The 15603-nt window shown below is 37.5% G+C and overlaps 1 protein-coding gene across 1 annotated transcript in view; it reads right to left on the bottom strand.

The window, feature by feature from the left end:
* The window catches only part of IQCM (IQ motif containing M), a 270054-nt gene extending 258001 nt beyond the window's left edge, over window positions 1–12053 (bottom strand). The window contains exons 1-3 of the mRNA XM_089911275.1: window positions 12020–12053; window positions 3858–3940; window positions 1436–1703 (exon numbers count right to left, since the gene is read on the bottom strand). Of these exons, the coding sequence (XP_089767401.1) occupies window positions 1436–1703; window positions 3858–3940; window positions 12020–12053 (385 nt within the window). The remainder of the gene's footprint in view (window positions 1–1435; window positions 1704–3857; window positions 3941–12019) is intronic.
* Window positions 12054–15603: the final 3550 nt, after the last annotated feature.

The raw sequence follows: 15603 nt of genomic DNA, 5'->3' as shown, positions 1-15603 counted from the left end.
GGTGATAGCCAGGTTAAAAAACATTAAACAGATTTCTTTTCTGTAGTATTTCTTAGAGTTTTCAATGTATTAATGCTCAATATGAATCTCCAAGAAGTAGATGCATTTTTTCAAACTCACCTTACCAAGAACACTTATGTCAAGGTGAATCACTCAGGACTAGTGTTCTGAAAACTACACTTTGAGAAATGCTGCTGGAACATCCCTCCTCCACACTTCATGCTTCACTACTGCCCTACTTTAAGCCCCTGCCATCCTTTACATGGACCATCTCTTTCCTGGGCAGCTTCCTTTCTTATCTCTCTGGCACCATTCTCTCCACAGCCTCTACCACCAGTTTTATTTTTCTAAACAGAAAGAATTGGTCATACCTCACCCCCATCATCACTGGCTCTCCATTACACATAGGGTCAACTCCTAGGTCTGCTATTATATTCACATCAAAACCTAGCCTCACCCCTCTCCCCAACTTCATTTCTTACCGTATCTCTCCTTTCCCAAAACATATCACTTTCTTTTGTCCTTCAGAGCTTTAGTATTTTTCTCCCACGGTTCAATATGGCCTTTCCTGTTACCACCTACCCTTAACAAACTTCTCCTTAAAACCCATTTCTAAAGAGATCTCATCTGAGAAAGTTTCATTCTGGCATCTGGTTGGTTACTCCTCAGTGCTTCCATAATGCTTTGTACTGACTCTAGTACAGCAGTTGTCACACTATATGGTAAGAAATTACCCAAGTATTTATCCCCACCATTACTCTCTGAGCCTTTTAAGCTTTATTTCTCCAACTCTTAACATACTGCCTGGCACAGAGCAGGCACTCACTGAATGAAAAAATTCAAATTAATGAATAACATAATAAGCAATAACAAAAGAGGGAAAATGCAGATGAAGTTATGAAAGCTTATAACTAGAAATGTACTTTAAGAGGTCATTCCAGCCAGGAAAACCAGTTAGTCTCAGAAAACAGTATAACTTTGCTTAAATAGGCCTCCAGGTTCCACCTTACCAAGTTCCTGAAAGAGAATAAACCTTTATCACAATTGGCTTAAAGGAAACTCTATAGCTCCCAAAAATCCCTTTAGGGTTTTGGGGGGACACACTCACAAATAGCTTGCCTACCCTACCTACCCTGCTCAACAACAGAATCCAGAGCCATGAGCCTCTGCATGCTCTAGGAACAGTGTCTGTTGGAAGAAGTGGCTAACCCGTTTCGTTCCCCTGCATTCCTCTCTCCCATTAGGATGCCCTCCTCTCAGTATCTGGTGGCTCCCAGAGGTTAGCAGCCCTTTTAATCATGCCTCCCTACCTTTCACTGCTAACATTTAAAGTGTAGGATTTTGTTTGAACAAGGAAATTCCATTACAAGCACACCATAAGCAAACAGTTTTGCCTGCTGGCTTGCTAAATGTCTTTGCTCCACCAAAAACTTACCTTTCACAATTAGATCTATAGACTCCTTGTATTTTTTTTTTACATTGAAAATATGTGGCTCCTTGAAAGAAGTTCGTGATGGAGCCTCCTCAGAATGTCCACTTTTGGAACAGTCTTTGGGAAAACAAATCATTTTGTATGCTGCCTGAAGTTCTCGGACCGTATCAAGTGTTTCCTTTTTTTTGATCTCCAAAGGTATGAATTTCCTAGATTTCGGTTTCTGATGTTTATTTCTAAAGACATTTATAGAAGTACCTGGAACTTTATTCTATGAACAAAACAAAAATAAATTTAATAAAATTTAATTTTAACTGTATAAAAATTATGTAATAAATTTTGTTAATAAATTAATAAAATTATATCCACTAAATATATTTTACAAAGTACCTTACTGTATAAGATTAACTTAAAGCACATGACAATAATCAGATAAAGCAGATGTTATCCTTTATAGTTCTCCAAAAGCCCTTAACAAGCATGAGGGTTACATTCAACTTAAAAAATATATGAATTTTAAAATAGTAATTTTTTCCTCAAATGTGATATTTTCTAATACAGCTTTAAAGTCCATTTTAAAATAGAAGTTTTCAAATAGACATATAAGAATTTATTTTCAACCATCTTTGGAGAATCTTCAAATGTCAAAAAAATGCTAACACCCCCAAAACTCTCTGTTGAACCAGAAATAACTGCTCATACATGGAGGTAGATTCTCAAAAAAAGCATATTACTAATTGAATATGTATTTTAGATCCTTTCAATCACTTAATTGCTTATTAATTTTGACTGCTTTGAGCAACAGAAAAATAATACAGTCCCAGGTCTCTGATAGGCAATTATCCAAACAATTATAATTGTTTTAGTCTAGTAATTCTCTGGCCCACAGATAGAGCTACAGCTCTCCTCCTCCCCACAAGAAAAGATTTAGACAAATTCAAGCTGTTGCCAACTCAAGATGACAATAAGGGGACTTCCCTGGCGGTCCAGTGGTAAAGAATCCGCCTTCCAGTGCAGAGGACACGGGTTCAATTCCTGGTTGGGGAACTAAGATCCCACATGCCTCGGGGCAACTAAGCCCATGCCCCACAACTACTGAACCCGCGCCTCAACTAGAGAGCCCGCGGGCCGCAAACTACAGAGCCCATGCGCCCTGGAGCCTGCATGCCACAACTAGAGAAGAGAAAACCCTCGTGCCACAGCAAGAGAGAAGCCCGCGCACTACAAGGAAAGATCCCCCATGCCGCGACTAAGACCTGACATGGTCACAAAAAAAAAAATAGAAGATGCCAATAAGGAGGTTTTAGTAGACTAGTATTACATTTTACCAAGCAACCAAAGGTAGAATATTATGCTGTTATTATTAGATAAAATTCTAAAAATAGGTCAAGGTTCTAAGGCACAGCTATCTAACTGTGAAGACAGTGAACTTTTCATCTCACATGCCTACTAGTGAAATCAAATACTTCTAATTGATTAGAGGCAAAAATTAGTTAAGCAATGTTAACAATGTTGATTACAAGATTAAAAACTATGGTCAGTCTCAGCCTAGAGGACCATTCAAAAGAAACATATGTAAAAATTATAATCCTCTTCCCCCTCACAGTAAGCATGGAAAAATACTTAAAATCTTTATTTAAAATTCTGTTTGTTTTTTTTTAAAGTATTCAAAATGGAGAAGAATAGTGTGGCACACAGTAAACCATCCTAAGTCCCCTGCCCTCACCTGTCTCCCCAAAGGCCCATTGTCACAATGGCAGCTGCTCCCCAAATTATCCGTCTCCTCTGTAGATGCTCTCCTCCAAAATTTCACCCTGTACCCACCCTCCTGCCTCTTTGCCACCCCTTTCCCTTTCATTCCTTCTCACCTTCCAAATCCATGCCGTTAAGCAATTATTTATTGAGCCAGACACAAGGCTTACTGCTAGAGATGCAACATTCAAAAAAAGACAGTTACTGCCCTCAAGGAGCTATTAGACTAGTAAACAGTCCTAATACAAAGTGATGTAGGAGAAGATACAGGTAAGCATGTCATGCAGGTGGCATAAGAGAGACGCCTCTCACAGTATATTTTATCTGTTAGCTTTGCCTAACAGTGTTTAGACAGGGATATTTACTTGAGATATTTAATCCAAAACTTGTTATAATTCATCAACAGGAGACATTAAAAATTAAATTAAATGTGCAAACTTAAAATATATGTAATTAAATAAGCTGTAGAGCCGAAAAATCTTTTTAAATTTTTAAATTTTAAATTTTTAAATGCAATCTGAAATCAATTTTTATAGCTAGTAAGGATTTCATTTTCTCTTCTATTCAAAATCTATTAGGGTTCATGCAATCATTTGGATCAATTATTGTAGTATATAAAAATTGCTATTAGTTTCCTGAAAAATACAGTGTTAGATAAATGCAAAGCACTAACCTCATTTATTTTCTTATAGTGTTGGGCAATGAGAGTTTTTGCTTCTTGAAAAAAATCTTGCTTGGGAATCTCTAATATAGGACCTGAAACAGAGAAATAGTTTATTTTTTTTAATGTAGTTAATGTACTTTCTTAACCAAAAATGGCAAAACTATGAAATTGAAATTTGGAGAGTTATGTTTTTTGTGTTACGTGGGCCTCTCACTGCTGTGGCCTCTCCCGTTGCGGAGCACAGGCTCCGGACGCGCAGGCTCAGCGGCCATGGCTCACGGGCCCAGCCGCTCTGCAGCATGTGGGATCTTCCCAGACCGGGGCACGAGCCTGTGTCCCCTGCATCGGCAGGCGGACTCTCAACCACTGCGCCACCAGGGAAGCCCTGGAGAGTTATGAATTTGCAGGATGTTATAAAAAGAAAATTTTATAAGTGGATGTTTTAAGTGAATGCAAAGGAAGTTAATGTAATGTTCCTTTAATGTAATATTTTACTTTAAAAAAAACATTAGCTTACAGTGGTCAGAGTGCTAAGTAGATTATCCTAAATTATTAAAGTCCAGGGAGACCAAAGAAAACACACAAAATTGATATCTCCTTTAGTTCTGAAAGTTCTTTAAATACAGAAGACACACCATGATTTGGACACAAAAATTATTAGTAAGTCTATCTGTGTTTTCTATACCTCATGACTAATTAATATGGCTGTACCTTTCTTCAAGAATATTTACGTTACAACTTGATAAAATTATAACTGCATAATAAAACTCAAAAGGTTTATTAAGTAGGAATAGCATTGAAATAAAAATATATGTACCTACAAGTGGGTAACACTACAATGATAACTCATCCCTCATCTGTATTTTCCTAAGATTCTTATTCATTTTACCCAGATCTATGTATAGAATTCTATAGCGTGTACATAGAATACATCATCTTCATTTAGTCTCGTCTAAGATTTCCTACTTATATATTTCCTTTATTATTAGCTGATTCTGACTTTTTAAGTTTCTTGGCTTTCTCTTCCTAACCTGGACTCAGTAAAATTTAAATCTATTACTTATCAAATTAGCTTTTCAGTCTGGCCTGTATGCTCCCCATTTCTTTAATTACACCTCCTTTAGTACCCTTGGGATCAAGATTTTCTCTCTCTTCTTTTCACCTACTCAAATTTTAAGCCATTAAAAACTCCATCTTCATGCAAATCAAAACCACAATAAGATACTATCTTAGTCTGTTTGGGTTGGTATAACAAAATACCACAGACTGGGTAGGTTATAAACAACAAAAATTTGTTTATCTCAATTCTGGAGGCTGGAAGTCCAATATCAAGGTGGCAGCATGGTCGGGTGAGGGCCCTCTTCCTGGTCGTAGATGTCTAGTTGTATCCTCACATAGTGGAGGGGAACAGGAAGGTCTGTGGGGCCTCTTTTACACCAGCACTAATCCCATTCGTGAGGGTTCCACCCTCATGACCTGATCACCTTCCAAAGGCCTCAACCCCTAATACCATCATCACATTGGGCATTAGGATTTCAACATATGAATTTTAGGGGGACACAAACATTCAGACTATAGCAGATACCACCACATGGCCACCAGAATGGCTAAAATTAAAAAGACTGAAAACAGCCAATGTTGGTGAGACAGTGGAGCTACTGGAACCCTCATGTGTCATTGGTGGAAACATAAAATAGGATAATCAATTTGGAAAAGCTACGGCAATTTCTTACAAAAACCTAATATACACCTTCTCTGTGACTGCACAATCCCACTCCTAGGTTTTTACCAGAGAGAATGAAACATTATACTTACAAAAGACTTGTACAAGAATGCTCACAGCAGGTATATTCATAATAATTCCAAACTGGAAAGAGCTCAGATGGGTATCAACAAGAGAACAGTACACAAACTGTGATATCTTCATACAATGAAGTACTACTCAGCAACAAAAAAGAATGAGGGGCTTCCCTGGTGGCGCAGTGGTTGAGAGTCCGCCTGCCGATGCAGGGGACATGGGTTCGTGCCCCGGTCCGGGAAGATCCCACATGCCGCGGAGCGGCTAGGCCCCTGAGCCTGTGCGTCCAGAGCCTGTGCTCCGCAACAGGAGAGGCCACAACAGTGAGAGGCCCGCGTACCGCAAAAAAAAAAAAAAAAAAAAAAAGAATCAAACTACTGACATACACAACAACATGAATAAATTTCAAAAACATTATGTCAAGTAAGCATCCTTACACAAAAAAGCAAATACTGTATGGTTCCACTTATGTTCTAGTGTAAATAAAGCTAATATATAGGAGAAAAAAAGCCAGAACAGTGATCTTCATGGACTGACTGAGAAGGGACATGAAGGAAATTTCTGGGGGAGATGACAATGTTCTATGTCTTGATACACAGTAGATTACACAGGTATATTATTATATCTCAATGAATATACACCTAAGATTTCTGCACTTCATTGTAGTACATTGTACATCAAAAAAGAAAAACTATAAACAAATACTGAATTCTGACTAATGATATGTATGTTGATTGATGGATGAATATGTGATAAATCAAATTCAGTAAAATATTAATGGTGAGCACTGGGTTGTAGATCTTTGGGTGTTGATTCAAAATTATTTCAAGTTTGCCAATTCATAATGAAACATTGAGGCAAACTCTTTATTCCTTCACAAAATTTCCCCTTGTTTTTCACCATGTAGACTAGTGGGCAACAGGCCACTGTTATTTTGGGGCAATGACATCCTGAGGACTGAACCTGGGGGAGACCCTAGCAATGAACGGAACAACTGGGCTCTAACCCACCTTAAAAGTGCTGGGTTAGGAGAGAAAGCATCTACTAAGCTGTCTCATCATTGGGATGAGATTGTCACTGCAGTTATTCTAGAAAGAGCATCTCCTCTTGCTCTCTTTCTTCTCCCTTCCTTCCACTCGTACCTATGGACAGTGCTGTAAAGTCATTACCAAACTCGAATCTCCCACATTTGCCACTGTATCTGCCTACATTCAGGGCTGCCTACATATTTCTAAGGACAATGATTGATGGATTTTTTTTTCTTATTTCCAAAAGTAGTTGTCAAGACTTCACACACACGCTTCTGAAAAAGTGTACATATTCTTTGAATACATCAGAGCACAAAACCACATGTAAATCATAAAATGGTTCATACAAAGTTTACCATTCAAAGCCATAAGATGCACTGTCCTCACATGGAAGAGACAGGAATTCAGGGATTTAAACTGTCTCTTTCACCAAGTTTCAACTAAAATCTACATCTACTTTGAGGGGGCTTCTAACCAGACCACTTAGTTCCCAGAGGAAAGGCAGTGAGGCATTCCAAGGTGTGGCTCCACACACTGTCCTCTTTTTTTCTCCTCTCATGAAAATCTTTCCTCCTTTAATTCTCTTCTTCTGACTAATCAAACCTCCCTTACAATTACTTATAATTACAATATTGCCATGTGTCATACACATGACAAACAATATCATTTATTAATATACGAAATGATTAAGTCATTAGGTTTTGGTGAAAATGTACCTTCACAAAAGCCATTGCATCTTCATTCCAAGCAAGACCTTAGAGATAATCTAGTCTTCATTTGCAGGGAAAGCTCTGAGACACAGGGAGCCCAAGTGCCTTCTAAAGTCAACCAGGCTGGGAAACCACAAGGTGCTGGTCTTCTGAGTTGCTTGCTGCTTTTTGTTTTTAACACATCTGCTGCTTTTCCTAATGTCATGCACTCCTTGTGAGTTCTGGAGACCTTTGAGGTTGGCTGGTCACCCTAGTGGAGTACTCCTATCTCACTGACATTTTCTACTGCAGACTGAATATATGCGTCCGCCCAAAATTCATATGTTGAAACCTAATGCCCAATGTGATGGTATTAAGAGGTGGGGCCTTTGGTACATGATTAGGCCATGAGGGTGGAGCGTTATGATTGAGATTAGTGCCCTTATAAAAGAGACCCCAGAGAGCTAGATAGTCCCTTCTACCATATGAGCCTATTAGTGAGGAGGCAGGCCTTCACTAGTCAACAAATCTGCTGATGCCATGATCTTGGACTTCCCAGCCTCCAGAACTATGAGAAATAAATTTCTGTTGTTTATAAGCCACTCACATTATGACATTTTGTTATGGCATCCTGAATGGACTAAGACACCTTCATTTCAAGCCAGCAATCCTTTGCCCCATTATAATGTAATGTGCTGATGGAGCCGTTCTGATTTTCCCCTTCCTAACCAAAAAATTAGCCTTTGACAGAGGAGTTTAAATTCCCAAGGTAACATTTTCTTTCTAGCTGGGCTCTTTGTTGACCAGTGTGCCTGATATTCACGAACCTCAAGAACAAGGCCTGAAATTTTCTTAAAAGGGCAGAGAAAGGCAGCCACCACCAGAAGAGAATGATTTCACACAGACCTAGAAATGGTTCCACTGAAGACATGGACGCATAGACACCAAGTCAGCAGTCCTGAGCCCTCACTACCATTTAAGATACTGAGGCAGCTGTTCTGATTTTCTCTCGTAACTAAAAATTAGCCTTGGAACCAAAGAGTTAAATTTTCAGGGCATCACAGATAACTCATATCTCAATGCCTTAGAAAAGGCAAAGACAGAGTGTGTTCTTTATTTTTATAATATCCAAGGATATGTATATATTCAACAAATGAATTCTAAAATTACAAGAAATTAAACAACTTTGATGTTAAAAATTCATCCAGTTAATAATGTTTGAGGCTTCTGTTTCTTTGTTTACAACAGGGTAAGTATGTAAGCATGCAGCTTTTATATGTTCAAGTGTACATTATAACTTCAGTTATTAAGAAGTTGTCAAGGTCTCCTCCTTCTCTGTTAAAAATTCTATAATTAAGGTTTTGTTTATTTGCAAATACATATCCACAGCATATAAAATGATTTTTAAGAGCTCTCATTCCTGAGTCATACTGTTTAGCTCTGAATTCCAATTTGTTCATGAACCATATTTTATTGTCCTTAAGCCTTCATTTTCTCATTTGTAAAATGAAGATGATAATAATAATATACCTTGCACAGAACTGTCTTGAGGGTTACATTGGACTTGGTTACAAAGCACTTAGCACAGAGCCTGGCACATAATAAGCTTTCAATAAATGTGAGCAATTATTATTACTGTAGTTACAGCTGTATTACTATCATTGGGCTAAACAACTACCCAACAGTGTTTATATAATTAATTTCATTAATCAATCCTCATTTCTTCAACAGCACAAAGATAAATTTCAACTTTCTAAATTAGTTTGAAAGAATCTGGTCTTATTATAGATTCTTTTTACCCAAAACTAATTATTTAATAGGTTTGCAAATAATAAAATCTCTTCATACTTTGGATTCTTCAAGTTACTAAATCCCCAAAATGCAATAAAAAATCATTATAAGCAATAACAAATATTTTATGATAAAGTTCATGAAGAGGTTGAAATAGTCATATTAAACTTATCTAAAACATGAGTGCAAATATTAACATTCCCATGGGGGAAAAAAATGAATCTCTAATACCAAGGGATTTCACTAGCCTAAAAGATTTTCTTACATTTATTTTATATATATTTTTAAAACTCACTCTTCATATATCATCAGTTTAATGCTATTATGATTAATAGTTCATAAAACTTCAGATTTCTCTCAATGCCTTATAGATTCTGTATAATTGCTCTAGTAAATCTCTGAAGTGAAGACACCAGAAGAAGATCTAATTATGGAAACTATGACAGCAAATGAGCCACTGGCTATCTCTTGATTGTAATCATTAAACAAGTCTTTTCTGCATCCAAAAAGACCTGGGGACTAACAAACGTGTTTTTTATAACCATAACAAAAATAACTGCCCTTAATCACAGGGTTCCCATTCTTCCTACAAACTGGTTGCATTCTTCAGAGCCTTTGTGACAACTTACTAAGAAGATATCCTGAACAAAGACGTACGGCCACATGGCTAAGGCCTCCCTTGCTTATACAGTCAGACTTAGTGCCTAAATGCCTAATTTCACAGGTGTTAAAAAAGCACTACTTCACGTTCAATGAGACTCAGTTCAGCATACATTCGTTAAGCACCTACTAGTCCTAGATGCTGTTTTGACATTAAATGTGCTGAAATAAATAAGACAACTTGGTACCCCAGCCTTCCAGGTGTTTAGAGCCTAACGTCAGAAAATAAAATTGTAAATAAATGCCATGACATTCAGTAAAATACTGTGACACAGGCCAAAATAAATCACCAACACCCCCTACTGCCAGCTCACTAATGTATGAATTTCCCTTTAAAGATATAAGACTTTCCACTGTATTATTAGAGATAAGATTTAAAACAGAAAATATCCCAAAGAGAAATAACGCAGTGAATCAAATCCAGACTCAGGCAGTGGTTTTAAAACTGTCTCATCAATTTCACTGCCTTGGAGGCTTTTCTTCAATGAGAGCAGCTTAGACCTTGTCTGTTTTACATATTTGAACTCTTCCTAAGTTTTATTTTGTAGGAAAAAAATTCCTTAGCTAAAAATAACAAACACACACCAAACCATTAAAAAACAAATGAAGGGTTAGGGGACCAGAGAAACTTAGAGACGAGAAGCAGGAGAGGGAAGCTAGAACTAAGAGTCTTTAATTAGTTCTCATGCAAAGAGTTGTAGAAGCTAGAAAGTGAATAGATGCTCTTTGAGAAAGACCTCAAATAAAATAGTTTATATTCAATTACATTACTTACAAGTGAAGGAAAGAAAATTTATTTCTAATTTCTTTTCAGAAAGAATTTTAAAACCAAGCAAAACCCAAATTTCAAGTGGCATATGGCTATCATCTCCTAAAGTCCACATTCAACAATTTTTTTCACAACACACACTGCATTAAGACCCAACTTTTCAGTTCCAACTTAAAGGCATTCTGTTGTCTTTTATAGATACAATTTTCCTCACTTCCCCAATTTTATTCTTCTTAAGCAAAATGTCTTATTCTCTTTACAACAATATATGATTAATAGGTTACCTAAGTACCTCAGGGAGATTTTACAATGTACCCGCCCCCCCAAAATCTCTATGGTGTTAGGTTGCTAAGAAGATGTAGGGGAATTCCAAGATCATAGATGCAAGACTTCAAGTATAATTTAAGTAATTATGGGCATGACCCAAAGGCAAAATGAAACTAGAGAACATTCCTCCTCCACTTCCTGGATCTTCCTCCCTTTCTGCCCTTTCCATCTTGAAAAATGTGCTGTATTATACAAATAGGAAGAGAGTTAATGTAATCCACAATGCACTCTATTTGTAGCCCCGGACAGAAGTCAGCTGGCCTGTATCATATACTGCCTGGGGTCACAAGAGGCAAGGGGAGGTAGCAGGACAGAAAATCTTAATGATCCCAGCTCTACATACAGTACTAAATGTTTCTCAATCATGCTACCTAAGCCTAAATTCAAGATTACTTGAAGTGTTGCCAAGTCTAGAGCAGCTCTAAACGAAGTATACTGTGTGCCCCATTTGTAATTTAAAATTTTCTAGTAGTTGCATTTTTAAAAGTGAAAAGAGGTGAAATTAATTTTAATAATGTATAATAATTATTATAGAAAGTTTTATTTAAACAAAATATATCCAAACATTATCATTTCAATATTAAACAATATTAGAAATTAACAAGATATTTTACATTCCTTTTTTTGTTCTAGCTTCAAAATCCTGTACGTATTTTGCACTTACATACATCTCAATTCAGATGTCAAATTTTTATCAGAAATACTTTAGCTGTATTTATAAAATGTCCACTTGAAAAAACAGATTCACAGGCCCAAGTTGCTCCAAACATGCTTAAAAGTTTTCCAATAACTGAATTATCAGGTTTCATATTGAAAGTAAAATGAATTAAAATTAAATACTCAGTTCCTTAGTTTCACTAGCCACATTTCAAGCCCTAAATAGCCATATGTGACTACTGCATACCGTATCGGACAGCACATTAAGTCAAAAGTTGCTCTATATCTCTCAAAAGTTGGTTATACTTAAATAAAGGGAATGAGGTGGATTCTTGCAGGCTTGCCAATAAAGTTAGCACTCTGAGAGCCAGTAACTAACAGGAGAGTTTCCTCAAAGCCATTGGAGCATCATGCACTGTGTGCTGAGTTGTTAGGTAAGCAGTGATACTCACTTTCTGCTTGGTCGGGCCCAGCCTCTGCAGCCATGGTGGGCAGTTAGGGGGACCTTCTCTTTTGAAGGCAGGGCTCCACGTCCCTAAACACAATGACATAAAGTAACTCAGTGATAATGAATACTTATTTTTAGCTGTTTCTTTTACTTATTCATGATGAAATAGCATAAATGATTAAAAATTTTAATATATCACTACTCTGCTCTAATACCTTCAATGCCTTCCCCTCCAAAAGACAATAATAATACCCAGCTAGCATTGGATAGTGCTCTGTGGTTTATCAAGCCCTTGTATACATATTACCTTACTGGTTCTAAACAATCCCATAAGAACTCTTGTCCCACTTTCAGCAGATGTGGCAACTGGAGCTCAGAGAAGTGAAATACCTTGTCAATGTAAGCAGTTACTCAGTGGCAGGTACAGAACTCAAAGCCAGATCTTTGGGCCCAAGCCCCTGTGAAGGTCCATCTGATTTCTCACAATTTTCCAACTAATATCCAGTTAATACTTGGCATATACCTTACACATTCTCACCTTAAGCTTATACACTTGAGCTCAGGTTTATGCCAGTCTTCCACTCAGAATGTCCTGTTCTCACATCTATGTTTATTTATATCCTACCCATCCTTAAAGCATAGATTCAAATCCTATCTCCAGCCTCCAAGATCTGTTCCTCCCTTAAACTCAGTAGTTATGTTGTCCATGCCTCTCACTTGAAATGTATCATATGCTTCTGTGTAAGGAACTAAAAAGGCAGAGTAATGGATGTAAATAGAAGTTCAATATTCCCGATTAGACTCCTACTGCCTTGTACCAAACTATACTTTATACCAGAGGTACTCAACCCAGGATGACAAATGCCTGGAGAGAGGGTGGGGAATGCTAAAAATACACCAAGTCTAGAGTGGGGCCTAGACATCTACAATTCTTGACATTTCCCAAAAGATTGAAATGTTCAGTTGGAGTTGCCTTGTTCTTTGAACTTCATGGTTCCCAGCTCAGTGCATCACATTCTGGATGCTCAATAAAGGGCTGATTAATGGGTTGATTGAGCTGAGCCATTCTTCCTACATTTGAAATCATCATTTACTTCCAAAGGATTATCCAAGATGCATCAAATGCTGTCCCTACAGCCAGAAAGTCAGTTACACCAACGCGTACTAGTTTGTGCTCACGTGGCTTTATAATTAGAAATAGGAATATTAAATGCTTTATGGAGACTCTTGTTTTAAAACTTTAAGTATAATTGTTCAGTTAGCTGACTAGACCATCAAACTGTGGTGAAGTATTTGAGACCTGTTAAATAATTTAGGGATTAGCTGAGTAAATCTGTAAACCATCTTTGCCCTATGGAAGTCACAACTCTGTAATCACATGCTCTTAGATAAAAGGCGACAACACTTTTCCTCAGCTCCTACCCAGAGGGGAAAGACTACCGCAGTTATAGTTTTAAAATAACAAATCTGGAACATCCAAAAAGGATTAATTCTCAAATATATCATGGGAAAGAACGCAGGATATGTACCTAATCTGCCTAGTTCTACAAATGACTGAGATAAATTAAAATACTGCACCTTCCTTAGCAATTAACAATCAAAACTCATCTTCTGGTCTGGCTTAACTACTGTCTTCTTTCCTTTTAAATATAAAAAGAAAACAAAGGTGTCTGTGCTCTGTCATTTTCTTGTTTTAATCTCCATAGAAATGGACTCTTCTCTGAGGCGGTTGGCTCCTCCACCTTAATTCAGCGTGCCAGGAGTGTCAGCCTGCATTAAATTGGTTGACAAGCAAGGTACCCCACTGTCCTTTTAATGCAGAAAACTAGCCAAGCATCCTAAGGGGTGCTGGCATGGTAATGCCCCTGCAAACCCGAAGTGATGGGGGACGACTCTGAGATAGGAGCTGGGGGTGGAAGAAAGCCCCGGAGGATGGAATTGCTTAAAGATAAGCACAGTGACACAGAATATCAGCAGATAGGGTCCCTCTCCACTTTAGGTCCCCAGCAGACAGTTACAAGATGCTGAGTGCCTCCTGATGCACTGATCAATTAAGAAGTACATATTTAGCGTCTCAGTTGTGCAAGGAGCATGCCATCTATTTTGGAAGAAAAGACAAAAGTCTATGTCAAATTTTTAAATAAAATGCAAACAATTGTATGTCAGATGTCCTAAGAAAGTCTGTAAGCTTTGTGAAATAAGTGGTATAAACCCATGGGTACCATGAATTCAAATGAAGATGAGGTCACTGAAGACTGAGGAAGGAACTAGGAAAGGCTCTCAAGAGACTGAGCTACACCTGGAAGGGTGGGTGCAGGGGTAACAGTGAAATGTTGAGTAACTGGTTCAGCACAAGCATCAACCAGTTAGAACTGGATACTGACCAGCACACCCCTGTGGTACTGAATACCAGTCTTGAGTAGGTCAGGTTGGCCCACTCAGGAACAGAGAAGCAGGCAGGTGAGAGAATGAGCACAAACGCAAGGAAGTGAGAACATATGTGGTTTGGGGGACAGCAAGTAGTGAGTCTGTTTGATTTAAGCAAGAGGCTAAATCTTATGCTGCTGAAATGGAGAACAAAGTTTTTGAACAGCGTACTGACATAATTAGTGTTCTGGGATTTAACTTCCATAAAGGCAAGAACTTTGTTTTTTTTTCCTGCTGTATTCCCAGGGCCTTGAACAGGACCTGGCATGTAGAAGGATTTCAAAAATTATTTGAAACGTCCCTTACTTACAGAATGGGAAAAAATATTTGCAAATCATATATCTGATAAGAGGTTAATATCCAAAATATACAAAGAATTCATACAACTCAGTAGCAAAAAAACAAAAAACTCAATTTAAAAATGGGCAAAGGGCCTAAACAGACATTTCCCCAAAGAAGATATACAAAAGGCCAACAAATACATAAAAAGATGTGCAACATCACTGGTCATTAGGGAAATGCAAATTAAAACCACAATGAAATATCACCTCACACCTGTTAGAATGGCCATCATCATAAATATAAGATATATCAAATACTGGTATGGATGTGGAGAAAAGGGGACCTCTGTACATGGCTGGTGGGATTGTAAATTGGTATAGCCACTATGGAAAAATAGTTTGGAGAACAAAAAAAGTATCTGCACCCCCATGTTGACAGCAGCATTATTTACAATAGCCTACACATGGAAGCAACCTAAGTGTCCATCAATGAATGAATGGATAAAGAAGTTTTAGCATATATATATATATATATATATATATATATATACACACAATGAAATTTTATTGAGCCATAAAAAACTAAGAAACCAAAAAAGTAAGAAACCATTTGTGGCATGGATGGACATTAAAGGCATTATGCTAATATCCAATTAATACTTGGCATATATGTATGATCTCATTTATATATAAAATTTAAAACAAACAAAAAACTCTCAGAAAAATAGATCAGACTTGTGGTTACCAGGTGCTGGGGGTGGTGGGAGGAATGGGACAGGGGGATTTGATGAAGGTGGTCAAAAGGTACAAACTTCCAATTATAAATAAATAAGTACTAGGGATTTCATGCACAATATGACAACTACAGCTAACACTGCTA

This window comes from Delphinapterus leucas, chromosome 5 (assembly GCF_059928025.1).
Source record: "Delphinapterus leucas isolate spDelLeu-1000000601 "Yukka" chromosome 5, BTC_Dleu_Yukka2, whole genome shotgun sequence".
Taxonomy (NCBI): Eukaryota; Metazoa; Chordata; class Mammalia; order Artiodactyla; family Monodontidae; genus Delphinapterus; species Delphinapterus leucas.
This window is presented reverse-complemented; position numbering and strand designations above follow the sequence as displayed.